Raw genomic sequence first — 27,996 nt, forward strand, 5'->3', positions numbered from 1 at the left:
TATCTGTGGCTATGTTTATACACGAGGGAGCGCGTCAACTATCTGTGGATATATTTATACACGAGGGAGCGTGTCAACTATCTGTGGATATATTTATACACGAGGGAGCGCGTCAACTATCTGTTGATATATTTATACACGAGGGAGCGCGTCAACTATCTGTGGATATATTTATACACGAGGGAGCGCGTCAACTATCTGTGGATATATTTATACACGAGGGAGCGCGTCAACTATCTGTGGATATGTTTATACACGAGGATGCGCGTCAACTCTCTGCGGTGTGTTCAACCAGCATTTTGTATGACATGCTCGAATTTCAGTCGCTGCAGCTCAGAAGAGAGGGGTATGCCGCTACCCACTAGTGCTGACAGATTACCAACATGACAAGAGAGTGTCATCATTCTATCTCCTGCCTGTAAGACCTGTGGGGAGGAGTATATTGATCCATTGATCTGTTCTGATATCGGCTGTTTAGCGAGAGAGATTCAAAAGAAAAATCCTACTAGTTCTTGAAAGAATCTCGCCTCAGTGACCTGATTTCCACCACTGCCTGCCATACACGGTGTCCGGAAACTCGTAGCACAAGCGGGAAACTCATGATTCTACATCAAATTTGTCGATTTTGTAGAATCATTTTTATTATTTTTATATTTGTAAATCTCTGTAACATTCGTGTTGTATCTTACATAAAATAAGAAATTATTGTCGGAGCGTAGCGAGGTCCTGTTGAAGTCGACCATTTGGCATTTTTTATATCATGATTATAAATATCAATGCCTGTAAACTGTAAACGTTGTCCGGGGACAAATGAATAAGTAAAGAAACCGAAGTTTCAAAATTTTATAAATGCCAAAATTTTTTGTTTTTTTTTGTTTACATGTGATGTAGATTCACCAGTTACTCAATCTTACTACTAGTTTCAGGACACCATGTATAATATGTGGTACATTATAAATATTTATGCTCACGTGGATTTTCCACTACTCGTTGCTTTATAAGATAACACTTGTGTTAGGATTTCATCATATCATCAATATTTAACCTTCAATATTGTGCAAGCTAAAACCCACCATACGTCAGCTGATACTATTTTCGTAATAACCTTCTTATTTTTGAATTATTTTTTTTAAATTGTACCGTTTTACCAGACAATGTGTTTAAATATTTATACAAATCGTATTTACCTATCCTGAGTAGTTTCCCCAAGATAGCTACTTATATTCAGACTTTTTTCTCCTCTCTAATGTTATAAAAATAAATTATAATAATAATGAACGAAAATAATCTTGAATTTTATTATATTTTCCAGCTAAATAAGTTTTTTTTTGTAGTAAAAATAAGTCATGGGAGGTTTTCCTGTAAATAAATACATAACTATGAACTTTTAACTTATACAGTACTATTCCAAAACATAAAAAGGTAAAATAATATATTTGATGGTTCCTGCATTGTCGGCAGTACCTACTCTCCTTTGTGTTTTAGTAATCGGTGCAGTTGAGGAATATACTGTAATTCTTTATGTTCTTGTATCGCATCCACTACCTATTATATAAGTTCTGATAGCTGCTTCATCACCATCGCCATTTACCCCAGTTTCCCCAGCTGCCGCTACCTCCACTGCCTCCACGGCTCACACTGCTACCGCCGCTGCCGCTGCTGCCGCTGCTGCCGCTGCTGCCGCTGCTGCCGCTGCTGCCGCTGCTGCCACTGCTACCGCTGCTGCCGCTGCTGCCGCTGCTGCCACTGCTACCGCTGCTGCCACTGCTGCCGCTGCTGCCGCTACTACCACTGCTTCCGCTGCTATCGCGGTTTCGGTTATTTCCACTGTTAAACCTGGTTACACCCTTTCTTCTGTCTCCATTATCTGTTCTGCTTCCAGCGTCTACTGCAACAATATTCATTACCAGTAGAGTTAAATCATTATAAAGATACCAGAAACCCACTTGTGTAGCGGTGTACTAGATGGATAAAAAAATAATTTATTTTGACAATCATTATTTTTGTTAGGAAGTTGAAATGAAAAAAAAAAACATAAAAATAACATTGTCCATTGAACTTTGGTTGTTTCCTTAATTATCTCATATTCCTCTTTCTATTGATTTTAAGTTAAGAAAAATATTCTGCTGTGAAGAAATTTATAGAAAAGCAACCCGCATAATTGTGTGTAAAAATGGAAAATGGAGGGAAATTCGTGTTTTTTTACCCACACAAACAAGATGGCCGGGAGCGAAAAGGATAACATTATTTGCCTGTCAATTATTACGAATCAAAATAGTTGAAATTTTGTTACAATTTAGAACTTAATCGTCTGACAATAACTAATTCAATTGATGTTTGAAATATAATTTATTACGTGGTAAGTTGAATAGGTTATCGGTAGTAAAAATATATATATTTTCACCGACCAATTTAATTATAAGCACAGTGTGAAATTACTGATGCGATTTGAATGCATCTGCAAACATATTATCTACTTAGTTACTTGTCATTTTAATACATACAACGGCGAATCATGCTTTCACCACGATTTAGTCCATAATATGAAGTTTTTGGCTGATATTATATAATGCTGTACGTCCCAAATTGGTCTGTCAGTGATATAAAGCAGATGGCGACCATTACCATCAAAGCGAACTTGGCTTATAATAAGAATAATTTAAACACCTATTAAACCTTGGTTTAATTCCTAGATGCGATCGAATATTCTTCTGTTTTTCTGTTTCAAATTTTCGTTTGAGAGTCGTTAATATTGTCTTCGATGATTAAATATTACAATGTGAGATTTTACTCATTATGTTATTTAAAAATAAAATATTCATCCTAGTCTAATAGAAAAAATTATTTATTTTTTTTAGAAATATATTAAATAGACTTTTAGAAAAAGTTAATAGATGTCGCACACAAAAATTGGATATATTTATCATAAATAAGAAGAAGAAGCTAATAAAGTTAGTAAAAGTATGATGCAGTTAAATATGACCAATGGGAGATTGGATCGAATTAGCTTAGTGGTAGAGAATAGCCCCGTCAAGGGTGAGTTCCTGGGTTCAATTCAACACTAGGTGAAAGACGCCGATATTGCCTTCAATGATTAAATAAACATAATAACCTGGCAGGATCTCCATAGACCTCCGGTCACAACAAACGACTGCAACAGAGCCAATGTGGTAGCAAATATCCTGAAAAAACACAAGTTCAGTAAACAAATTTTATAAAAAAAACTACATCGTTTTTTTACTCTCTTTTATTGGCCGAATTAATACGCTATGGAGGAAAATCCGAAAACTTCCAGGTTTTGAACCTTTCATAGACGTAAGTACCTACGGGAACTCTTAGGGGCCTTTCGAGTTATACCAAGATATATGAAACAATTCAGTACCTCACAAGGTCTAAATATCTTTCAAATTCGGCGCAAGTAGATACGATTGTGTTTGCTTCTTGGAATGTTGTCGGCTGATGATATTGACTTTTACATGGAAACCAGATAAAATGTCTACGGATATGAGGATCATAATCAAATAAGTACACTAGTAGAGGCGGACTGAGGAAAAGATGGACGCTTGACAAAGGTTGAAAACAAATATTTTATAGCAGAGCTTCACTCGCTTTATTATGTATGTATTACATACCTCTGGAACTGTTCCTGTCATGGCTGCGTCTAATATTGGTTTGCATTTGGAAATATGAACACACTCTCCGGCTGCATCCGTCGACGTCACGGTGCATTGCTGATAATCTAAAAATAAGGTTCGGTTAGGTTACCAATAACAAGCTATTGTGTCAGACCACGAGGATTCCAAGAAGCCAATGAGGAATGAGGAGTCAAGAAACTGCACATTGGTATGAAATTGAGATATTAAGTTTCACAGTTAAAATCCCGAACAAAATACTAACACTTGAAATTTATGGAAAAGTGGATACGTAGAAAATTGAATTATATTTATGTTTAAGAATATTCTAAACAAATAAACAACTGAAATTTAGCCAAACAACTAAGCAAAAAAAACAGGTAGAACAATGTTGCTTTGAAAATCAGCTAAACTCGTTTCACGATTGTTTTAATTAGTTGTTTTTTTTTTGGCCTACATGCCAAATTTTTTGATAGAATGTTCTTAAAACTAAAGATAACGGAATTACAAAAAGATTTCACTTTTAATAATTTTTCTTTTTTTCTCAGTTTCACGCAATTGGTAGATGGATTCAGATGGACAGATTCCAGTACGGAATCACAACTTACTCCCGTTCACCACACAGAATAAGACATATTATATGCAATATAAACTGGTCTCAGTAGAATTTATGTCGGCAAGCAAAACAACAACAAATCTAATCAAACAAACTGCCTAGCTCTGCTTTGACTTATTTAATTTATTTATTATAAATTAAATTTATATCGGCAAGCAAAACAATTTATATCGGCAAGCAAAATAATTTATATCGGCAAGCAAAACAACAAATGTAATCAAACAAACTGCCTAGCTCTGCATTGACTTATTTAATTTATTTATTATTTTCCCATCTTGCATTGTATAGTATTTTGTTTTAATTGTGATGTTTTGTTCATTTAGACGTTATTAATAGTGTTATGTCATTTAGATGTTATTTGTTTAGAAGTTATTTATTATGATAAAAAAATACATGTAAAAGCACAGCTGAGCGCACGGAGAAAACTTACTGACATAAAATACTGTTAATTTATTCAAATTCTGGACAAATTATTGGTTTTCCTGTTTAAAACGGGACTGAAGGCATTTAACGAATGAATTGACAGAGTTCCTAACAAAGTATCAGTTAAAATTAAATGTTTTATCAGGACGACGGAAGACGCGTTCATACAAATATTGAAATTGACATACTGATATTGTCGCATTCGGTCATGATATTCATTAGGAAAAGAACACGTGTTCTCGATATATTCTGAATGACTAATATTTTGTCAGGAAATTGACAGGATATCACTTTTTTAACATGATTATTTTTCTCATTAGTAAAGTTTAAAATAAATAATAATATACTGTGCATGTGTAAATAAACAAATAAATACAATATTAATTCTTATTCTACGGCTTAGCTTAGGGTTATAAATTATTAAACGTCAGTTGCGAACACCTAAACCAGATACACTGTTTGTGTGCTTTGGCGAGGGGGTGCCTTAAAGCTACGCCACTGATCTTAACCAACTTATTTAATGATCCACAATAATTGACCCTCGACCAATAATCTTTTGTTTTAAGCGAAACAAACTAAAAGGCGATTAAAATGTTTTACAATTAATGAAATACACGATAAGACGATTTATTGTATATATCAAATAAAATAAATGCTTGTTACGCATTATGCAAAATTATTTGGAGCACTTTTCCAAAACACATACATCTCATGAACAATTGTCTGCGCATGCGTCGATCTAACTCCACTGTTACTTGCTCACATCATAATACAGGGTTTTCCAATAAGAGGTGTTATTTTGAATAGCCCGCTATTTCGGTAGATGTTACTTTTGAAGCTGTCATTTTTTGACATTTGACAAGTATAAACTACGCCATTAATAAAAATGGAACGATACACGCTTCAACAACGCATTGAAATTATTAAAATTCACTTGAGTTAATCAAAAGCACATCATCTTGAGTGATGAGACTCATTTTCACCTCGGTGGCTTTGTCAACAAGCAAAATTGTCGCATCTGGGGCTCCGAAAACCCAAGAGTTATTGTTGAAAAGCCTCTCTATCCTCAACGTGTGACTGTTTGGTGCGGTTTATGGTCCGGCGGAGTCATTGGACCTTACTTTTTCGAAAATGAGGCTGGAGCAACAGTTACGGTGAATGGATTGCGCTATCGAGAGATGATTAATGATTTTTTATGGCCGGAATTAGATGGTATTGATCTGGACAACGTTTACTTTCAACGAGACGGCGCAACGTGCCACACAAGCAACGAAACATCAACGAATATCAAAATAAAACCTCTTATTGGAAAATCCTGTATAATGTTTTAGGAACATACCCTGAGTTGTCCTACCGCAGGCAAAGGCTAACACCATCGCCAAGCAGGTCGTAAATAACTGAAACATAATCAAAAATATTTATTTGGGTTGTGAGTATGTGATTGTAACTCTCATACAAAGAACTCGAATTTATTTCGAATTTAAGTGTCATTAGTATTTACCTATGTTATAATATTACAGTAAATTATTGTAATTATCATTTTCAAAATTGGAACTCATTTTTAAAGGATTCAGATAAAGGATACAGTACCTACCTACTCTCGACTAGCAATTCTGAGGTCGCGGGTTGAGCAAATCCCGGCCTGAGCAAGTAAAGTTTATTTGATGTTTTTTCGGTGTTTTCCATAAAAAAAACTTATTTAATTATTCTCGAGAACTTTTGAAAAACCACATTTTTTACAGATTTGTAAGAGTTAGTTATAGAGTTGAAAAGTGAAAAAAAACTAAAAAAAATAAAAAACCAACTGATCCCCGCTAATTGATAATTGATTGTATTTTGCAAGGCTGAATATCGTGGGGAGAGGAAGGATATGTGGAAGAGGAAGGTGGGGAAGTACCTGACTATTCAGATCTGGTCTCCAAACACGGCTAAAGTCATTTCAAGCAACAAAAAATTCTATTATTAACTGAGATTATTACACTTTTGCTATAATGCTATTTTATAATAATTAAATTCGAAATAACACAATTAACTTTACTCACGTTCGCCGGGATGTGAACCCGTGACCTCCGGATTCTAACATTATTAGCTGTATGAATTGATTGCAAACAACAATTAGATTAAATTAAATTTACTTGCGTTCTTTGGGATTCGAACCCGCAACCTCGATATGTAGTCGAGGACCTTACCCCTCGACCACGAAGATCGCCGAGTTGTACGATGTAGGAATAAACCAAAAAATGTAGTCATCGTAAACACAAAAATTATAAACGTTTTCCGATTTTTAATTCACTTGTACATCGGAGTCATAAAATGTTTTATATTGGAGATTCCGAATGCATGATGCAACAATATACCAATATGATCTCATTTTTTACGGTAAGGTCAAGTGGAAATTTAACGATTCAAATGCAATTTCGCATTTAATTCATTGTTAAGCTGATTTACATTATTTTATTACCACAGAAGTTTGCATTTCTGAGTAAATGATCTATAAAGAGTATAGTACGAGTATACATCGTTTATAAATTAGAATTAATGAATGCGCGGCCCTTTTCGTATAAAACTTTAATTCGGATTTGAGGACAAAATACTTGACTAAACTGAAAAATTATTTTTTAATCAAAAGGTATAGAAAATATCTAGTAAGTGTATGTGCTACTTCATTTATTTGTGTTTTTAATTATAAAATAGAGACTATTAAATAATTAAATTTTGGGTGATTTTAGAGGTAATTTTAGCTTTTATGGGTTATTTATGTTTTTGGATAGAAATTTAGTTTATTTTCTACCATTTTTTTAATTCATCGTAAATCGGATTAAAAAAATAATTATGTAGTTTGGTTGGGTATTTTGGCATAAAATCCAAAATTAAGTTTTGTATAAAAAAGGCAGCGCAGCCGTTCCCCTTTAGGCGATGCACCACGTCGTGTGACAATCTGGCCTCCAACAATAACACTCCTTATGTAGATGGCGATAAGGTCTAAATTCCCGCTTAGCACACAACTCCCTGATTTGATCTATGCAAAGAAAAAAACATCGCCAAAAAGTGTGTTTTTTTCTTATTTCAGCTACAAATATTTAAATGTTTATTTTTTTAAATATACCATACTATTAAAAAAAAACTATACTTAACCGAAAAAGTATTCTTAAGTTGGAGATTTTGACCTTTGAAGCAGTTTTTATAGGAACAATACTAATTATTTAACCCGATCTAACATATTTCTAAGCGATCTAATATTCAAATCAAAAACACATGATTTAGCACTCCCCATATTGCAGCTATGTTTCATTGAAAATAATTTTTCACAAAACCTAGATTAAATCTATTTTCAACAACCTCTTAATTTAAATCACGATGAAAGAGAAAAGAGGCCTTTTTTGCCCGGAGCTCTGTATGCCATGATTTCAAAAAGTCATTCAGCAATACTTCGTTGTGCTTCGCCTAAAGTATGGGATTAACATGGCAAACATAAATCAGACTTTATTATTATTTTGCTTGCGAATCAATGTTGTGATGGGAAACGAAACAAAAGAGTGGAACGGTATTATAAAAAGAAGAAGATGATGGTTTGAGAATGGCATAAAAATGGCCTAAAATGTGTACAGTTTCAAACCTTAATTTTAAGTCACTTGCTGATAATCTTAGTTAAAAGCCAATAGTTAATAGATTAGCTTAGTGATAGGTTAAATGTACAAATTAGGTTGATAAGCGCCCTTGAAGTGATTTTCTCACGAAAATGGCGCCATAGACATGATCCAATCAGTATTATTATTTATTATTATTGAAATGAAGAAATGTTACTACGAATGTAAGAGAGGTGCGCCATTATAAAAAAAGCGATTTAATTAATGGCGTAAGCGAAAATATTTAATACAGAATGACTTATTTAAAATAGAGAAACATCTCTCGACAAATGTCTTAGTAGAATTTAAAGATACACTGTAATTTTTTCATACCTACAACACGTTAAATAACAGATGATGGAGGGAGAGCGCTTATATAATAAACTGACGTAAGCAACTTTTGTGAAAATATTGAATAAAACACGTCTAATTTAAAATAAAGCAAAAATCCCTCGACAGCATTTAACAAGAAACACACAAACATTTTCGTAGCGTAGATTTTTTTCCAAAGAGGGAATTTCATATAATTATTTTTTCAACTCGGCTATTGTGAGGAGATTATCTTCAAAAATACATAATATATATATATATATACAAATGTAATTTAAAAACAAGTCTTAAACAAGGTAAATATGTTTTAAATCGGTACACATTCGGAATGCGCGTTTAAGAAATCGAGAAATGACACGTAACAAACATATTACTTTGTAAGGTTTGATTTCAATTAAAAGTATTTAAATATTATATGAAACTTACCATTAAATTCATAACGGGTAATAATTTATCTCACCAACAACAAATAATAAGACACGTTTATGTCCAATGGATAGTTTAACTACGTCTGAATATTATTTAAAATATTAAAACATTCTATCACACGTAAATAATATATCTATAATATATCGTCTGAATATTATTGTTTTAATATTTTAAATAACAATAAAATGGTACTTAAATAGTTTATTCTCTCATTTCATACAATAGATTGGGAAGTCTTATCTTCTGAATGTAGTTTTAAAATTATGGATGACAAAACGATTTTGATTATTTTAATAATCTAAAATTTTTTCGTTCGTGATTATGTAGGTAAGTACTTTTTTATTTCTTTTATTTAATCATCAGTACATGTATGGGTTAGTACAAATGTTGAACACCTCTCTAGGAGAACCTTTGCTGAGGTGTTGGCGCGGTTTTTAGGTAATATGTAGACCTGTATGTGTTTTGTGAACACTTTACTAGAAGAACCTTTGCTGATGTGTTGGCATGTTTTTTAGGTATGGTGTAATTATGAAAACACAGCATCGTCCTAAAGATACTCAAGGAGGGTACTGTGGTTCCACCCATGGTGGAAGTATTGGCAGAACGCAATACTATATTTTTAGGCTTCGACATGTTGAGCTTAGAGCTTAGCGTTGGGTATTTATTAAGACATTCGCTGCCAAAAGCTTTGCTATCATTCAATTTAGAAATTATTGATATGCCTATTGGAGTGATTGGCGCTAAACCGGTTATGCTTCGAGCTTCGAGTTTCCAGCTTCGGGCTTCGAAGAGAAGAGGTGGGAAATCAAGGAATTCACACAAAAATGCACAAATGTTTTGTTTAAAAGTACTTATTTATTATTTCTGTGTATTCATCAGAAGACCCTAATGATGACTGTGGTGGTCGCATGCATGTCCGTCGTGACCTTTGTGTCCTTCATGTCCTCCATGATCTCCGTGGCCGGTGAGGGCTCCATGATCATTGTGTCCTCCGTGACCTCCTTGGTCGGTGAGGGCTCCATGATCATTGTGTCCTCCGTGACCCCCATGGCCTACGTTAGGTCCGTGACCTGAGCACGAAAATAAACAAAATTAATCATTAATTGTTGTCAGTTTGACATTTGAAACAGTTTTTGACCAGTGACCAATATTATTTATCACTCTTTGCCAAGTTACAAAAAAAAACAATCTGTTGATAATAGTAGTAGTAAAAAAAACTTGTGGTACCCGTGGAAAAATAAGTAATGCTGATTTATTTAAAATCTCTTAAAATTATTATTAATCCCGTTAAATACGGGACTGCAAGCCGCCTACTGATAAAGTTTTGATAAATTCGGAATACTATCATTAAGACTTTTATAAACTCGTAATCAAGTTAGGACTTTTATAAACACGTGTTCGGGCATCGTGACATAACATTAATACAAGAATTATAGTTTTTCAAGTTAAAGGACATTCGTTAATGTCCCAGAATCCAGTTTTTGACAGGAATACAAAGAATTTGAAGAGATTTTTAATATAAAAGCAACACTTTTTCTGGAAGTTTTCACCGTGTTGTTACATGGTACCGTAACAACAATATAGTGAGATTGTGGAACGATTTAATACTTCATAGAAATTTATGTCATCAACATTAGATTATCATGCGAACTAGTATGGTTTATGCGGTTCATTTTGGCTAGCAATGTTAAAATATAGTATTCATATATTTACCTCCAGCGTGATGTCCTCCGAACTGGGGACCATGATCTTTAAAAACAAAAAATCATTTGTAACAATTATAGTTCAGAACACAACAAAACGGTAACAAAATGGTAATCAAAGCATCTCTAACCATATCAGCTACTAGATGCACTCAATGAATTTATAAAAGCTCAAATTTTTTAAGTTTTTCCTGTGACTGTGTCATTTGTCAGTATTTTTGATGAATCAATTCCTTCTCTAATTTCAAATCAAAATCATGAAATAATTTATGAGTTTTGGTATGTATAAACTACGTAGTAAAGTATAGACACTATAGAACTGGTTTGGAACAACCGCCCGTAGTCCCCTCTTACCCCGAAAATGATACTGGATGCGTAGATACATATAAAAATTTCGTTCTATTTTTTTGTTTCAATCTTCGGCTTCGTTCAATAATTAATAAATGTAATTATTTTTAAATATATCTATTTAAATTTCACTTTCGTTTTCTTTAATTTATGATTGAATGTACTTTACAATATCCGATCGAGCTGAAACTCCGTAGATAGACTAACTGTCGATGAAAATGCATTCTATGAACTTTTGGTGGCAATCACGCATACACACAGGGATATATACGCATTTATCTGAAATTGGATAACATTACAGAAGTTGATATAATAAATAAATGTCGGTCCAACAAATTAAAATATAATTTCAAATGACATTTTAAAAGCACCGATATTAAGAGCGAGTTCCTGGGAGGAAGGTTCAATCCTGATCAAAACAAAAAAATCTGCTTTATACCTAAAAGAGTATTTTACTATATGTTACCGTTCTTGGGGTAGGATTCATGATGTCCGTGAGGGTTGCCGTACACGAATGCTGCCAGCACGAAGAAGGTTATCAAGAACTGTAACATACAATTAAATTATAAATACTATATACGAATGTAAATGAAGCAAGGAATGTGTACCGAGACAGAGTTGTGGGGCGATCTATACTTCCTGTCAACCACTTGTTAGTTAGATAAATTAGTTATTCGAGTAACGTTTCTCTCAACTTAAAGTTATCGAATTTAGTTTAGTTTATCGAATAAGTTTTTTTTAGTTTTAAACATGAAAATGTGAGATAAAATAAAATATTCAAATCACAATATTTACTAAACTAATACGCTTAAGGGTACGTGCAAATATGCGAGTCGAACTGCCGAGCTGAACCACGACTTATGGGAAAGGAACGAAGCAACCGCAAATGGCTTTTCTATACGCAGCATAAGGCGATACCTCACATCGTGTAACATTCATTTTTTTATTTTATGGCAGGTTTAATTTTTTTTTCAATTAAATATTCATCCGTCATCCTATCGTTTTTCATGCTGATTTTTCTTGGTGTTGTTACGCGAGTTTGATCGCGAATTGCAAACGTCAACTACTTTTGGAGTTTTGTGAGCGCAAAACATACGTCCTTGGCCCGAAAAACAATGTGTGAGTTAAACAGTAATTTGACGTTTTCACGGCCAAAAGTACGAGTATTATATTATATGGATTTATTTTTGGGAATTATGCCGTGTTGCAATACCTCCTTCATCAGGGCAGATGTGAAGAATTTCTAATATAAAACAATTTAGGATAATGATAGCTAACTTTCGATAGGAGAAGACTTTGAATTGTTTTAAAAACATGTATTATTGTCGAAACTAGTAGTTCTGTGAACAGTAGATCTCGCGTCCTAAAATTACGGACGAAATGCAAAACGGTCGAGTTTAAACAGACTTCGCTAGGCTCAGTCAATAATATTTTCTCGAATCACTTTGCGTTTTTTAATAAGTGAAGGGCTTTTTCATGATCGTTCAAATTTAAAACCTTTTTTATGAAATTTTCCTAAAATTTTTATAGTTTTCTGTGATATTGATATTAGTGAATAATTTTGAAAAATATGCCTATAGATAAATAATATTAAAAAGTTGTTATTTGTATAAATAAAAATAAAAATTGTAGTAATATTTAAGAAATCTTACCAGGAACTTCATTTTGATTGCTGTCTGTGTGAGTGAAACAAGACTATTCTGACCGAGAGACATGTTGGAGTTTATATACCTGATTCAGCTGTTTATTTGGGACTTTACGTAAGTTTTCTTGAATTACATAGTTTATCACAGATACCCTACTATTATTATGAATTATCCCAAATCCGCGTTAAACAGGGATGGCACAAAAAGCCGATTTAAATTCATCAATTATGGCATGGATGAAAAGCCAAGCCATATTTGAATAACAACGAAATGATTCGAAAAAAGCTCGTCTTGGTTGGAAAAACGGTCCAAAAAACAAGTGCTTTCCACACGATTTTGCTCGTGGGTTTCCATCAGCATTTTGGTCAACCAACGAGCACAAATCTTTGCATACCCCAATTTTCCATTAAAAATCGTTTGTACGGAACAGTTAGTATGGGATCAGAGGGTGATCTTCACGAACTTTATCAAAGATTTCTTCAACTAAGCGTCATCAATTGAGGATCTACTTCCTCTCCTCTCCTCATCATACCCACTCGTTCTACCACACGAAAACTCCACCACCTTCTTTGATTCTGCAGGTTCAAATGACCATAAATGGATGTGAGACGACGATGGATTTCAACAGTGCGAACGTGGTTGATAATGATTGAACGCACATCGCATGCGGCGGGTTTCGATAGTTTAGCGTCCATCTCAAGGGAGCGCAAAGGTCACACTAAAGCAGCTAACAAGCCGTTCTGTTTGCTTTTATCCGTAGATATTTTTATTAAAAATATAAATATATTTCTCCATCACACATCGCCTCTGGATGATTGGGTACAGCTTAGAAGGTCATGTGATACGCACTCTGTCTCGTTCCAGCCGCACGGTAACAGACGAAACAAGTCACCTATCACGTGACAGAAAATTTACTTCTACATTATGCTCAGGGATCGCTAGTTAAAATTCTTCGGGTACGTGCTGTTACACCCCTATAACGGTTATTTAGAAATACCACAATTCGATTTTCGGTATTTGGTGGTTTCGGCCGAAACAAGAACAGAAGCCGAAATTTGGTCTCGGTTTCGGCTGAGAAACATTCTCAGTAAGTAAATTGCGTGATGGTCGGTTTGAAAAAAAAAAAAATATATATATATATATGTTATGGTTAAGGTTTTCACGGGTGTAAGATGTAGAATAATGTTCTCGGTTTACCCGCGTAAAGTAGTCCTTAAAAGGACTTTTTAATTTCTGACGTATCGGACAGATCTCACTGTCCATCTTCAGAGGCCTTATGTCCTGAATTTCGTCTCAAACTGAACGCTTTCGCGTATCTGTTCGGTCTTATTCTACATATATATATATGTAGAATAAGACCGAATATATATATTTATATATATATATATATATATAAATATACTGACAAATAAAACATCGGCAATGATGTTTTATTTGTCAGGCCCTGAAATATAACAATTCGGTAGTTTTGCTATCGAGGGTCAAAGAGGAGCGATTGCTCCACTTACTTGGTAATAAGATTAGTCTACTTACGTCGTACGCAAGAAGTAATTTATTTTTTGTAATAAAAATAAACCCAAATATGGTAAACAACAATATGGCTATCATTCACAGCTTATCTGTTTTGCTAACAGCAGGAAGTAGTTTGGTGTGTTTTGTCTTTAAGTTCTTAAAAATTATCTTAAATAGAATCAATGTTTATATCGCTTGTACAAATGTATAGAGTTAGAAATATCTTTAAAGTAGAAAACATAAAAAGGGTGTACTATGTAATTTATTCTTCAATTAATATTACAATATAGTGTAACAGTGGACCCCGCAATGTTTCGCTATTTATAAAAATATTTAGTCGACAAAAGCATTTTGATACAAATATGTATGGACGAAGGACGGACAAATCTTACTTAGAAAGAGCGACGACTCCCCTATAATACGTATAAAAGATGCAAACGACATACCACTGCAATAAGCATATACTGGAAAAGAAGGAAGAATTTTTATACCCTGTGAAAATGGATCCCACTGACGATTATACTTTAATAGACACAAAGGTATGTGAAGATACTACAGAACTAAAAAACTACATAAGTGAAGGAATTACTGACTTCAACATAATAAATTTAAATATCCGCAGTATTTACAAACATTTTGATGAATTTTGTATCTTCCTCAATTCTCTAGGATTTCAACCAAATGTGATTATACTTACGGAAACGCAAATGCGTGAATTTATCCCTTACTCCATCTCTGATTATATCACTTACTCACTTCCCTCTAAACATACTACGCATGACGGTCTAACGATATTCTATAGTGCACATAAAATAACTGATGTAATAGTAAATATCCCTAAATTTAAGTTTTCAAATGCCATACATTTATCATTTACGCTAAGCAATAAAAAATATTCTATAATTGCTGTTTATCGCTCCCCTTCCTTAGATTCTAAATCTTTTATCACAGAATTAAAATATTACATAAACGAAAATAACTGCAACCAATCAGATTTCTCGTTTATAGTAGGGGATATAAATATTAACATAGAACATTCTATCCTAAGCCCAATTGCAAATGAATATCTTAATGTTATATATAGCGAAGGATATCTATTTTATATAGTCAGCCCTACAAGATACGGTTCTTGTCTTGATCATATATTTCTCAAAACCAATAAAAATTTTATACCTAGATCAGCTGACCTAAAAATTGATATAACCGATCATTTCCCAACTTTTTACGGCTATAGTACCTTAAAGTATCACTATCCAACTAAAGAACAACAAGTGGGAAAAAATAAAATTAACTATCAAACCCTAAACAGTTTTCTAAAAAAAGAAAATTGGAACACATTTTTATCCAATGATGACCCAAATCAATCACTAAACACCTTCTATTCAATATTAAATGATAATATCAAGAATAGTCTTGAACCAACATCAACACCTAGAAAAAAAAATAAAAACATGGATCACGCGTGGATTGATAATTGCAAGCCAACACAGGAATAAACTGTACAAAATTTACAAAAATCATGAGAAGTATTGTATGGCAAAAAATATTCCACCTAATGGAAATTTACGACAGCAATACATCACTTATAGATTTTTTTTCAATATTCTTATAAAAAATGTAAACATGAGTACTATATTAAACAATTACAAAAAGCTGATAATGATTCTAAAAAAACCTGGCACGTCATAAATGAAATAACAAATAGTAAAACATAAAGTAAAAAATTCCCTGAAAAAATTGTTACAGATGATAAGATAGTCATAACGGATAAAAGAAATATTGCAAATAAATTCAATGATTTTTTTACAAATGTTGCCTCAGATATAATAAATAACAACCCCGCATTTCAAAACCATATACATCAACCCACTCAAATGGACGAACACTCTGAAAATTGTCCTAAATTATCTCAATTTAAACCGTTACCGAATCTGAAATAATAAAACACATTGACAATCTTAACACAAATACAGCCAATGGTCCAGATGAATTGAGCGCCATCGCTATCAAGTCTACTAAACAATACATTTCGAAGCCCTTGCAACACATTTTTAATTTCTGCTTTGAAAAAAACGTTTTCCCAGACGCATTTAAGCTCTCCAATATTGTACCAATACATAAATCTGGATCAATCTCTAAACTAGACAATTACAGACCAATATCGCTAATATCCCAACTAGCAAAGATATTAGAAAAAAATATTAAAATACAAGTACTAGAGTTTTTAGAATCAAATGCACTTTTGTCCACAAATCAATATGATTTCAGAACAGGTCTTAGTACAGATGATGCTTTATTTAATCTAACAAAAAATATATACACCAATCTTGACTTAAATATGAAAAGTTTAACAATCTTTTTAGACCTGAAAAAAGCGTTTGATACAGTTAATCATAATAAACTGATTAGAAAACTCAATAATATAGTAATTAAAAATAATTGTCTGTCACTTTTAACAAATTATTTACTTGATCGCAGACAATGTACAAAAATTGGTGATATTATTAGTAAACCAGAATCTGTGAGACATGGGGTTCCACAAGGAACAGTTATCGGTCCGTTATTATTCCTAATCTATATCAATGATCTGTGTAATATCAGTATTCCGGGAAAACTATTCTCGTATGCTGATGATACTGCAATCACATTCGATGGTAAATCTTGGAAAGAAGTCTCTGAAAATGCAAATAAGTGCACATCCATTGTCAAAGAATGGCTAAACCAAAACCTTCTAACCCTGAACTGTGAAAAAACTATTTATATTCCATTTTATAATACCAAAAAGGACGGCACCCTTAACTCACCTAAATATAAGGTTTCATAACAATACTTGCAACCCTGTTTCGTGTTCTAACTGTGTAGAAATGAATTCGGGGAACACAGTTAAATACCTAGGAATTACCATAAACAGCCAACTAAAATGGACAAGTCACGTAGAAAAGCTTGTAAATAAACTTAGGTATTTAAATTACATTTTTAAACGATTAAATAACATAGTTGATATCAAAAGAATGAAACTGGTCTATCATGCATTGGTACAATCATCAATATCTTATGGGAGTCACCGAACCTCGGAAGTGTGCAGTCGTGTTTAACAGTGCTCTGTGTTTGACGGCTTACTGACGGCGGCGCGGCGTACAGATAAGATTTATTTATTGTTACCTTTTCGTATTCATTATTTTTGTTTGTGTTATTGGTTTGCGACGAAGTTGCGTATATTATTTCTATCATTTATTATTTCTAAAATAATAATTATTGTTTAATTTTTTTTTAATTTGTTGAAATTGAGGAAGATGAAAATCGACCTCCAGACCCTGAGCACATTTCTAATATTGTAGACGACTACGATTCTGATGATACCCAGACTTCTGTAACCATTCCTTCCCGAAAACGTCGACCTCCGCTTTGCCTTAATATACCTCCTAAAATTAAATCTCTTTCACAATCAAACGTAGCCCCAATCTCTCATGGAAGTTATAATGATACCATTCCTCCAGAAGCAAAAGCCATTAAGCTTATGTATTCTATTTCATCTTCAGCTCCATTTATTGTCAATGTCCAAAGGACTGAACAGGGGAAAATAATTCATCCCCTGGATTTTGGTAAATTTATTTTTAGCTCAAAACTCAATAACCTCGGTATTATAAATGGATCAATAAAACCGGAAAGTCGATACAAACTATCCATAAAATTTAAATCAGCCATATTAGCTAATGATTTTGTTAAAAAAATAGGTTCTCTTTCAAATAATAAATTTAAATCTTTCATTCCTACTTTCAATTTAACCAGAATGGGCAGAGTAAGAGGTATCCCAACCGATCTATCAGAAACAGAAATAGTAGACGCTCTTAATGACTCTCAATTAACTCCAAAAGTTTTAAAAGCACGTCGTTTGAATTTCAAGGATACTTCCACCGGCACCACTATATGGAAACCTTCCCAATCCGTTGTTATTACTTTCGAAGGTCAAACATTACCATCCCGTGTATTTATTTATTATAACGCTCTTCCCGTTGAAGTATACAGATTCCCGACTATCCAATGTTTCAACTGTTGCTGTTTTGGCCATTCAAAACCTATTTTTCGTTCCCCTCCTCGTTGTTTCCATTGCGGAGAGGATCATCCCTTTGAACAGTGTCAAAATATAACGAATAACCCTATTTGTATTTATTGTAAGGGCAACCACACTGCTGTTAGTGTGGCCTGTCCAGAGTTATCTAGACAGAGAAATATCAAACAGTGAATGGCTGTAGACAACATTTCCTACTTTCAGGCCTCTAAATTATTCCCTCCTACAAAAAAATCTTTTGCAGAGATAACGTTTAACGCTTCTCTCTTTCATTTTTCTTCCCCTAAATCCCCTCTATCATAAAATATATATAAAATAAATATAGATAAAATCTAATCCAAAATTTATTCCTTCTTTCGATAAAAAACTACATAATGAACTTTTACTTAACCCGAATGGGAATAAAAAATCCCAGGCTCCCAATGGGACTGCCTTAAAAAACTGTTCCACTTCCGATATCTTCTCTAAAGTCACGATTGAAAATTCTTCTTTTATTCAAACTTTAATTACCCTATTAATTACGATCCTTTCAAATAACAATAAAGTACCGTCCAACGCTGCCGATTATATGAAATCTTTACTCTCTAGCCTTCCCGATGTATCCGCAACTGAGCAAAATACTTCAATGGAATAGTAGAAGTCTATTCGCCAACAAAATTGATCTTGTACAGTTACTTGATGAACATAATATTTCAGTTGCTGCCATCTGCGAAACGTGGTTAAAACCCTCATACCAATTTAAGATTCCTGGATATCATTGTCTAAGACATGATAGACTGGATGGCAAAGGTGGCACTGCTCTTATTATACATAATTCTATCCCTTTTAAACAAATTATTTTCCACACTCTCTCCAATAATTTTCAGATAGTAGCTGCTGTTATATCTGATATTACATTACTATCAATATATATCCCTCCCTCTACAATTTTTGTTGAAAACGAATGGTCAACATTTATATCTCAGATTCGTCCCCCGTATATGATACTTGGGAACTTCAATGCTCATTCTCCTTCTTGGGGCAGTGAGTTAACAAACCGTTCTGGCCATAATCTATTAGATTTTATGGATACCTATAATTTATGTATACTAAATGACGGATCTCCAACTCGTTTCACTGCCCCTCAACATCGGAAAAGTGCAGTCGATTTATCTCTTTGCTCATCTTCGGTGATTCCCATATGTTCTTGGAACATTCTTAAAGATCCCCTTTCCAGTGACCATTTTCCTATAATAATAATTATTTATATAAATAATTACCTTCCACCATCTATCTTCCACGCATTCCTTTTCGATAAACAATAGCTTTAAATTCAAAACGAAAGACGCGAATTGGTGAATTTTTTCTTCAGAATTAGACTCCATTGTTCAAGCATCGAAGTCTTCCCTTGTCAACACTAGTTTACAATGTGAATTATTTCCTAACATGATAATAAAAGCTGCAGAAAAAACATTTCAAAAACGTAATGTTAACATTAAGATAAAACATTCCACCCCATGGTGGGATGAAGAATGCACTAGTGTCGTTAAATCCAGAAGAGAAGCAATTTCCATTTTCCGTAAATGTATGTCTTTCGAAAATTACCTTTCTGAGAAACGCGCCCAGGCAGAAGCGAAACGCGTTTTGAAAAACAAAAAGCGGTCTGGATGGCGAAAATTCTGTGAACGCTTGTCTCCTGAATCTCCCCAGTCATCCGTATGGTCCAATTTAAAAAAATTCGGTTCGTCATATACTCCGCAGCGTTCTAAACATATTCCAGAAGAAATTATTATAGGTTTTGCTGATAAGATAGCTCCTCCGTCAGTTGCCAGATGTGAGGAAATGCCTTCCTTTATTTCTTATCCATCTCACTCTAGCTGGCTGGACTCTCCTTTCTCAGTAAGTGAATTAAATCGAGTAATCAATTCCCTTCCGGACTCTTCTCCTGGCCCTGATGGAATCTTATATAGTTTCATTAAAGCATTCTCAGACATGTCGGTTGAATATTTTTTATCCCTAATTAATTACATGTTCGAAACGGGATTTATTCCGGAAGTCTGGAAAGTTCCAAAAATCCTTCCGATTTTAAAACCAGGCAAAAATCCATCTGAAATCTCATCCTATCGTCCTATTGCTCTATCGTCATGTTTAATGAAAGTAGCAGGAAAGTAAAGAATCGATTGGAATGGTTTGTTGAAAATCACAGAATTATCTCTCCTAATCAATATGGCTTCCGGAAAAAGAAATCAACCATGGATAATTTAAGTGTGTTAACAACAGACATCCGTATATCTCAGTCCCTTAATTCTTGCACTCTGGCCACATTTCTTGATCTTTCGTCAGCTTACGACGATGTATTAACTAACATTTTGAAAGAAAAATTAATTAAAATAAAAATTCCCTTAAAACTAGTTCAATTTATTATTAATTTACTAACAGACAGATCCATTATCCACTTTTCCTCAAAAACGATAGATCGCAAACTATGGAAGGGGTTACCTCAGGGGTCCGTAATCAGTCCATTATTATTTAATATATAGATAAGTGATTTAGACAGTGTAATTCCTTCATCTATCAAGCGAATTTATTTTGCTGATGATTTCCTTTTATATTTATCACACAAAAATCTATCGCGTGCTGCGAAGGAATTGAATTTGGCTTTACATAATATTAAAATTTGGTTGTTGACAAATGGGATGAATTTAGCTACGTCTAAAACCAAAGTAGTGGCCTTTACGCGCAAAAGAAAAATACCCCCCTTTTCTATCTGCTTTGATAATGTCCCTCTTCAAATCGTTAAGCAAATTAAATTTCTTGGACTGCTTTTGGATCATAAACTTTCCTGGCTCCCGCATATTCAGAACATTTCGGCTAAGGGTGAAAAGGGGCTAAATATTATGCGAGCTGTTTCCAGAGTGTGGTGGGGATCTCATCCTACTACTCTTAAATTAATGTATGGTGCTCTAGTGCGAAGCCATTTGGATTATGGAACATTTCTTTTTGATCCTCTTCCTAAATATTTGGACAAAAAACTTGAAAGAATTCAGTCCAAAGCGCTCAGAATAATTATTGGAGCGATGAAATCTTCTCCAATTAATTCTCTCCAGGTAGAATGTGTTGATCCCCCCTTAATTTTAAGGAGACAATTCCTGGCTGATAAATATATTTTTAAATCTTTTTCTATATCGCGTCACTCTTTAGAACAAAGCCTTGATTATTTGTTCAATAACTTAAACAACGAAAAAAGATCGACAGATAAAAATCGACTTCCTCTCCTTCTAAAAAGTTTTCTTTCATTCAAATCTCTGTCTTCTTCCCTCCAAAATCTACAAAAAGATCCTATCCTTCCTATTTTCTCCATCCCATTTGATTCTATCAATTATATCCCCAACGTTATAACTTCAGAATTCCGAACTGATATTTTAACCTCATCTAATCAAAATGTTGAGGAAAAATTTAAAAACATTACATCTTCTAAGTTTCCAGAATTTTCACTCATTTACACAGATGGTTCTAAGTCTTATAACAAAGATTGTGGAGCTGCGGTACACATTCCCGAATTCGATTTAGATTTGTCTTATAAATTGCCTAAAGAAATTTCTATATTTACTGCAGAATGCTTCGCAATTGAACAAGCTTTGAGCCAAATCCAGCTTTTCAATATTCGACGAGCCTTACTGTGCACTGACTCATTTAGCGCAGTGTTGAAAATTTCCTCAAATATTCATAAACCAGAAGACTATATTATTTATAATATCAGAAATACACTTAAATCTTTAAATTAATTAAATTTCGAGACAATATTGGTTTGGGTCCCTGGCCATTTAGGAATTGAGGGTAACGAGAAAGCCAATTCCTAATTCCAACCTTTCAAAGGCATTTATCGTTTACTTATAAAAATCACCCACCAATCTCCCCTTAGTATTCCTTATTTACTTTCTCTCAACAATTCTCGCATTTTCTCAGTTCTATACAAGTTCATAGACTTGAATGACTTCAATATTTGAGATTTTCTATTCCCGTATAGATTTCCCATAAAATTATAACCATTTCTCTTAACTTTAACGGCACATAGCACTCTCTTTGGGGTGAATTGCCTAATACAAAAAAAATATATATATCTTATGGAATAATTGGATGGGAGGGTATCTATAATAACCACATTAAGCCGCTAGAAACAGCCCAAAAATTAATACTAAAAATAATGATGCAAAAAGATGTTACCTACCCCTCCTTGCAATTATTTAAAGAAGCTAAACTCTTAGATATAAGAAAAATTTACTTTATGCAATGTCTGAAATATATATTTTCACGAAATGTACATTTTACAAAAAACGAAAATCGTTCTAGCAGTAGAGTAAATAATTCATAAATATGAGGTTCCACCATGCAAAACTAGGCTTGCGCAGAGACATGCTTTTTTCATTTCCCCAAAAATCTACAATGCACTCTATCAGACTATAGAAATTAGATCTAAAAATATATCGTCTTACAGCATATAAAAAAATGTAATAAAGACTTGGATCACTACCATTGACACAAATACTTACCTGCTATAACATCCTACCTTTTGTAAATTTACAAATCCTTAATTTTTCAATTTTTTAACCTTTTTTTCTTAATTATAATTTTGTAAAAACGGAATTATTTGTTTTATAAACTGCACTAAACAAAATAAGTATACCCACGAACTGGCGATGCCTATGTGGGATTTTTTTTTGGTATATATGCATACTATTCTATTATATTTTTTATTTAATTGTATCATTTTATTTTTCTTATCTTAATGCTACCTTTTTTATTTTTTATAGTACCTTATTTACCTGTGAACTCTTAATGAAATGCTTTTTGTAATACTATAATAATTTTAATAATGTAATACTTGTTTTTGTAATACTTGATTTTTGTAATTATATTTTTATGCATGTAACAAAAGAAAATTATTAATAAAAAAAAATAAAAAAATGTCTTTCTCCACAATTCACTACTGTACACCACAATGTTAGTGTTAAAAACTAAATTACATCGACTTTAATTCCACTCCGTATCTTATACCAGTGCAGAGATTTTGCAGTGAGTATTCTTGGTGCGTCCCCGACTTCTACCATTCAAATCACTGTCTAAACACTTCTGGCACAAATAGAAACAAACAACAGTATAGTTTATAATACATTTGTCTAATAAAATATGTTTTCTTTGTTGTTGTTACCTTATCCCAATTTAGTTCAGTGACGAAAAAACGTAAGGTGAGCCTTTTAAAAAACTTTTTCATGTTTGATTTAAAAATTTTAATATTTAAAAAACTAGGTATATTTTTATTTTTAATAATACAATTTGACAAGTGTATTTTATCTCCTTTCAAAAATAGTTTCTTCTATCCCATTTATTTGGATTGTATTGAGAAGCGAAAAACCACATTAACTCTCCGACTTTCTGACAGAATCTTTTAGAAATATAGCGGTCAATATGCCAGAGGCCTGAAGGATTAACATAATCCAAAGATTGAATAATGTCATCTTGAAATAAAAAAACATCAACGATTTCTACTGAAACCCTCTAGAGAATATTTAATGTACCTACAGTAAATAAAATGTTTAAAAAATATTCAAAATTTAAATAAAAAAACATTGAAATCCCAAAATTTAAACGAAAACATACGAAAATCCCAAAATTTAACTCAAAGCGTACTCAAAATATCTACCTCCGTCTACTCCGTCTAACGAGTTTCATCTAAAAATTATAGAAAATAAAAATTTCAGTTTAATTGTATATGTTACCTCCATATACTGTAGCAGTCCTGTACTGTTATTATTAATTGACAATAACGCATTAATAATAATAATATTTAGATAATTTGTATGGCGCCGGGCGTTATATAACATATTATGAAGACAATATTAGCGATTCCTAAACGAAAATCTGAAACAGAAAAAATCAGAAAAAGATTCGGTCACATCTAGGAAATCAGGACCCTTGCCTTGCTGGAGCACCGTTCTACCACTGAGCTAATAGGACCTTATCTCCTTCGGTCATATTTAACTGTATCATACTTCGAATAAGAACTACCAACATTGCTATCAACCCGATGCTAATACTGTCTTCAATAATTTAATATTATAATTTGATGCTTTACTCACTCAGTTATTCCAAAAAATAAATAAACTTATATTTTGAGTTCCTAGGCTCTATCTAATTTTATTTAACACAAGTTTTTTTCGTTTACAAATATTTATTACTATCCCATATTTTACAGAAATATATCGTATTTTTTTCTACTGTATTTTAAAAACATTTTCTCATCATATGATTTTATTATTTGAATGAAATTATATCGACTATTTATAGTGAAGAACAGCTATGATGTCTCCTGCGAACTTTTCCACAAACATTACTTCAAACATTACCAAAAACATTGGCTGGTAAGGGGGCGTACATCCACATTTTTGGTCGAAAACGCAATGTTTGTGTTTTCCGTGGCCAATGGAAAATATTCTCCTTGCATTCGAAAAAGGAAAAACAGGGGAGGGGATTATTACATTTGCGGTTTTTGCGGTCTGTCACGGAGCATAAATCGTACGAGTTTTTGAGGTTATGTGCACCGAGCGAGCTTAATAATTATGAGTTTAATAAATTGTAAATAAATAATGTCATAATGGATGATTGTTTCTATCATGAAGTCACCTTTAAATAAAGTCTTTTAAGTCTATTGTAGAGGGCCCGAAAGAATTTTTGACAGCTGCTGTTTACCTCGGAAATAGGTAGGGAGACTGTTGTATAGGTCTCGCAAGTTAAGTTGGCTTCATCACAGTACTCACACAGATGCAAAACTTACATACAGCGTGTTTCGATTTAAGATTGAAAAAAAAAACAATTGATGATTATTTCAAAATTGAGAACTCTAAAGCCAAAGCGTGTTGAAGTCGGTCACATAAAACTTATTTTGTTTTACGACATCGTTATTGAAATATTGAAGTTCATCATTTTTTTTTCTAAACTGATGTGATAATTTTCAGGATTGAATTCAAATGGGTAGGTATTCTTAAAAAAGACAATGGTATTGCTAACAATTCTTAGTCATTTATGTAAGAATGCTGTACATAACAAACTTCCATCGATAATGACCCTAATTCACGGAAATTACGGCAATTGGAATTTATACCTAATTGTTTTTCGGGGAATAATTATTATTCTGACCAGAAATATTTATTTTACAAAGCATGTTTAATGTTAATTTGATATATTTCCTAGAAGTATAATTAACCCACATTTCCAAAATTTTATCGTTTCCTAGAATATTTATTTATCTATTTTAACGAAGGGATGGTTTCTTTATGTCTTTGAAAGAATCGCAAAGATGTGATTTTTTTTACAGGGTCATTTCGGAAAACATCAATAATTGCATTCAGAGTGAATGAGTGGTTTCTTCAGTGAGATCATAAGTAGGAGATTCTTTCCATACCATTTTTTAGAGAACATTTATAATTGTATAATTAGAATGTACACATTTATAAACCAATATATTTATGACATATGAGTTCCCAATGTTTATATGACTAGATATTTAATTTTAAATAAAGTACTATAATTTTTAGAATTTCTTAAGTAGTAGATTTTACACATTTATAAACCAAGTATATGACAAATGATTTTTTTTTCAAGCTCGTTTTGGAGAACATTAATTTGTTAGTTGTTTCTTTATTTATTTTGTTTTGCGCCCAGAGGGCTTTTACATAAATAATAAAGGCAGTACATATTAACATGATAAAATACTTTAACATGAGAAAAAAATAGTATAAATAAAGTTATGATGGAGATAAAAAGTATATAAATGAAATGAAAATATAAGCAACAAAATTTTTAAGAACAGTGAGATAATATCAATAATTTACGATAAAAACTATCCCACTGGACCTTTAGCACATTAGTCAGAATCATCTAAAAGTTCACCTATACCACTTATTTCCCCACTGATTGAAGATCCCAAAGATGATCCAACGGAGGTATCTTCATCTGATTCCCCAAGATGTATTGTGAATTCATCAGTGTAAGTATCGATCTTGGGTTCTAATTTTTCGTATTTATTTTACATTTATTTTATTTTACAGGTGTTTGGAGGGAAATCTATCATGCCGCGAAGCAAAGAAGGAAAGAAAAGAGCTCCGGTAGACGAAGTTTCTTTGAAAAAGGCTATTGAGGCTGTAATCTCAAATGACCCAGAAAAGAAAATGTCCTACAAGGGCTAAAAGTGCTGAGGGGCAATTTTATATGATTTGGCGATAGGCATTACTTGATGTTATTATGTTATTGATATATTATGCTATGCACAAAACATTGTCTTTTAAACATTAGTTTATCATTAAAAAATATATATATATATATATATATATATATTTTACAAGTCAAAAATATTTAACCGATAAATGAAGATATAAAATGTCTCGACGCCATCTTGTGAGAAATTTAGCACTAACAAAGCCTTTCCTACAAAAATAAAGTTGGTTGTTTACAGGTGGAAAAAATATAATAAGCAGTAATTGTTGATTGAGGTACTAGTACATATTGAATCATTTTTTAGCGAGTTGGAAATAAGCCGACATAGCTCAGTGGTTACAGAGCACCTGAAAAGACATTAAAAGGCACGGTTTCAATTCCCGTTGGCGGCATGTATTATTACTCGGGAGATATTTTCAATTTGTATTGGTATTTCAGGAGACTAATTATTGCTTATAATTATTTGTTATCCTTTATGCTATGCATGAAACCTTGACTTATAAACATTAGTTTATCATTAAAAACAAAAATAATTACTTGATGTGTTGTATCATACAAAATTAATAAAACACGTATAATTTAAAATAAAGCAAAAATCTCTCGACAGCATTTAACAAGAAACACACAAACATTTTCGTAGGGTAGATTTTTTTCCAAAGAGGGAATTTCATATAATTACTTTTTCAACTCGGCTATTGTGAGGAGATTATCTTCAAAAATACAACTTATATAGATTACAATTAAAATTTAAAAACCAGTGTTAAACAAGGTAAATATGTTTTGAATCGGTAGACATTTGGAATGCGCATTTTAATAAATCTGACATTAATAAACAAACATTACTTTGTAAGGTTTGATTTCAATTAAAAGTATTTAAATATTATATGAAACTTACCATTAAATTCATTACGGGTAATAATTTATCTCACCAACAACAAATAATAAGATACTTACGTTTATGTCCAATGGACAGTTTATACGTTACGGATTTGAGTTCATTTATACCGGGGAATTATACATCATCAGCAGCGCAGAATGTTGATATTCCTAACATCACTATGATAAATCACTAAATCTGATATGTTAGCTGCAGTTAAAAACTCAAAGCGAAAACATCATTTGGACCTGATTTTATTCCGTCATTTTTATTAAAGGGTTGTATATAGCATTTATTGATACCCCTACTTTACATTTTTATTTTTTCTCTTAGCACGGGAACATTTCCTAATTTGTGGAAGATTTCTAAGGTTACACCACTGTATAAGGATGGGGATAAATATTTGGTCTCTAACTACAGACCAGTAGCGATCCTCTTCTCTCCGGCTAAATTGTTCGAACAATAATTCATAAATATTTCTACGCCCAAGTAGAACCTTATTTAATAGACGAAAAACATGGTTTTAGATCTGGCA

General features: G+C 32.8%; 2 protein-coding genes across 4 annotated transcripts; both read right to left on the bottom strand.

The window, feature by feature from the left end:
• Positions 1-1,328: 1,328 nt before the first annotated feature.
• On the bottom strand, positions 1,329-27,560 carry LOC149418501 (uncharacterized). 3 transcript variants are annotated; one of them, XM_089638531.1, is made up of 5 exons: positions 27,480-27,560; positions 6,011-6,068; positions 3,633-3,739; positions 3,113-3,182; positions 1,329-1,888 (listed from the first exon to the last, which is right to left on the bottom strand). In XM_089638531.1, exons 1-5 carry the CDS (start codon positions 27,489-27,491, stop codon positions 1,575-1,577), a joined length of 561 nt encoding a protein of 186 aa, XP_089494657.1. In that variant the 5' UTR covers positions 27,492-27,560; the 3' UTR covers positions 1,329-1,574. The 3 variants fall into 3 exon arrangements, with proteins under 3 accessions (XP_089494657.1, XP_089494658.1, XP_089494656.1); XM_089638532.1 differs by lacking the exon at positions 27,480-27,560 and adding an exon at positions 9,054-9,130 and having other exon boundaries at positions 1,329-1,885; XM_089638530.1 differs by lacking the exon at positions 27,480-27,560 and adding an exon at positions 9,054-9,130.
• Positions 9,892-12,850, bottom strand: LOC149418502 (uncharacterized). The gene is made up of 4 exons (XM_089638529.1): positions 12,760-12,850; positions 11,574-11,652; positions 10,770-10,805; positions 9,892-10,126 (listed from the first exon to the last, which is right to left on the bottom strand). The coding sequence occupies exons 1-4, from the start codon at positions 12,820-12,822 to the stop codon at positions 9,942-9,944; spliced, it is 363 nt and encodes a 120-aa protein (XP_089494655.1). The 5' UTR covers positions 12,823-12,850; the 3' UTR covers positions 9,892-9,941.
• Positions 27,561-27,996: the final 436 nt, after the last annotated feature.

Source organism: Hesperophylax consimilis, chromosome 13 (assembly GCF_061612785.1).
Source record: "Hesperophylax consimilis isolate HC1 chromosome 13, BYU_Hcon_1.0, whole genome shotgun sequence".
Classification (NCBI taxonomy): domain Eukaryota; kingdom Metazoa; phylum Arthropoda; class Insecta; order Trichoptera; family Limnephilidae; genus Hesperophylax; species Hesperophylax consimilis.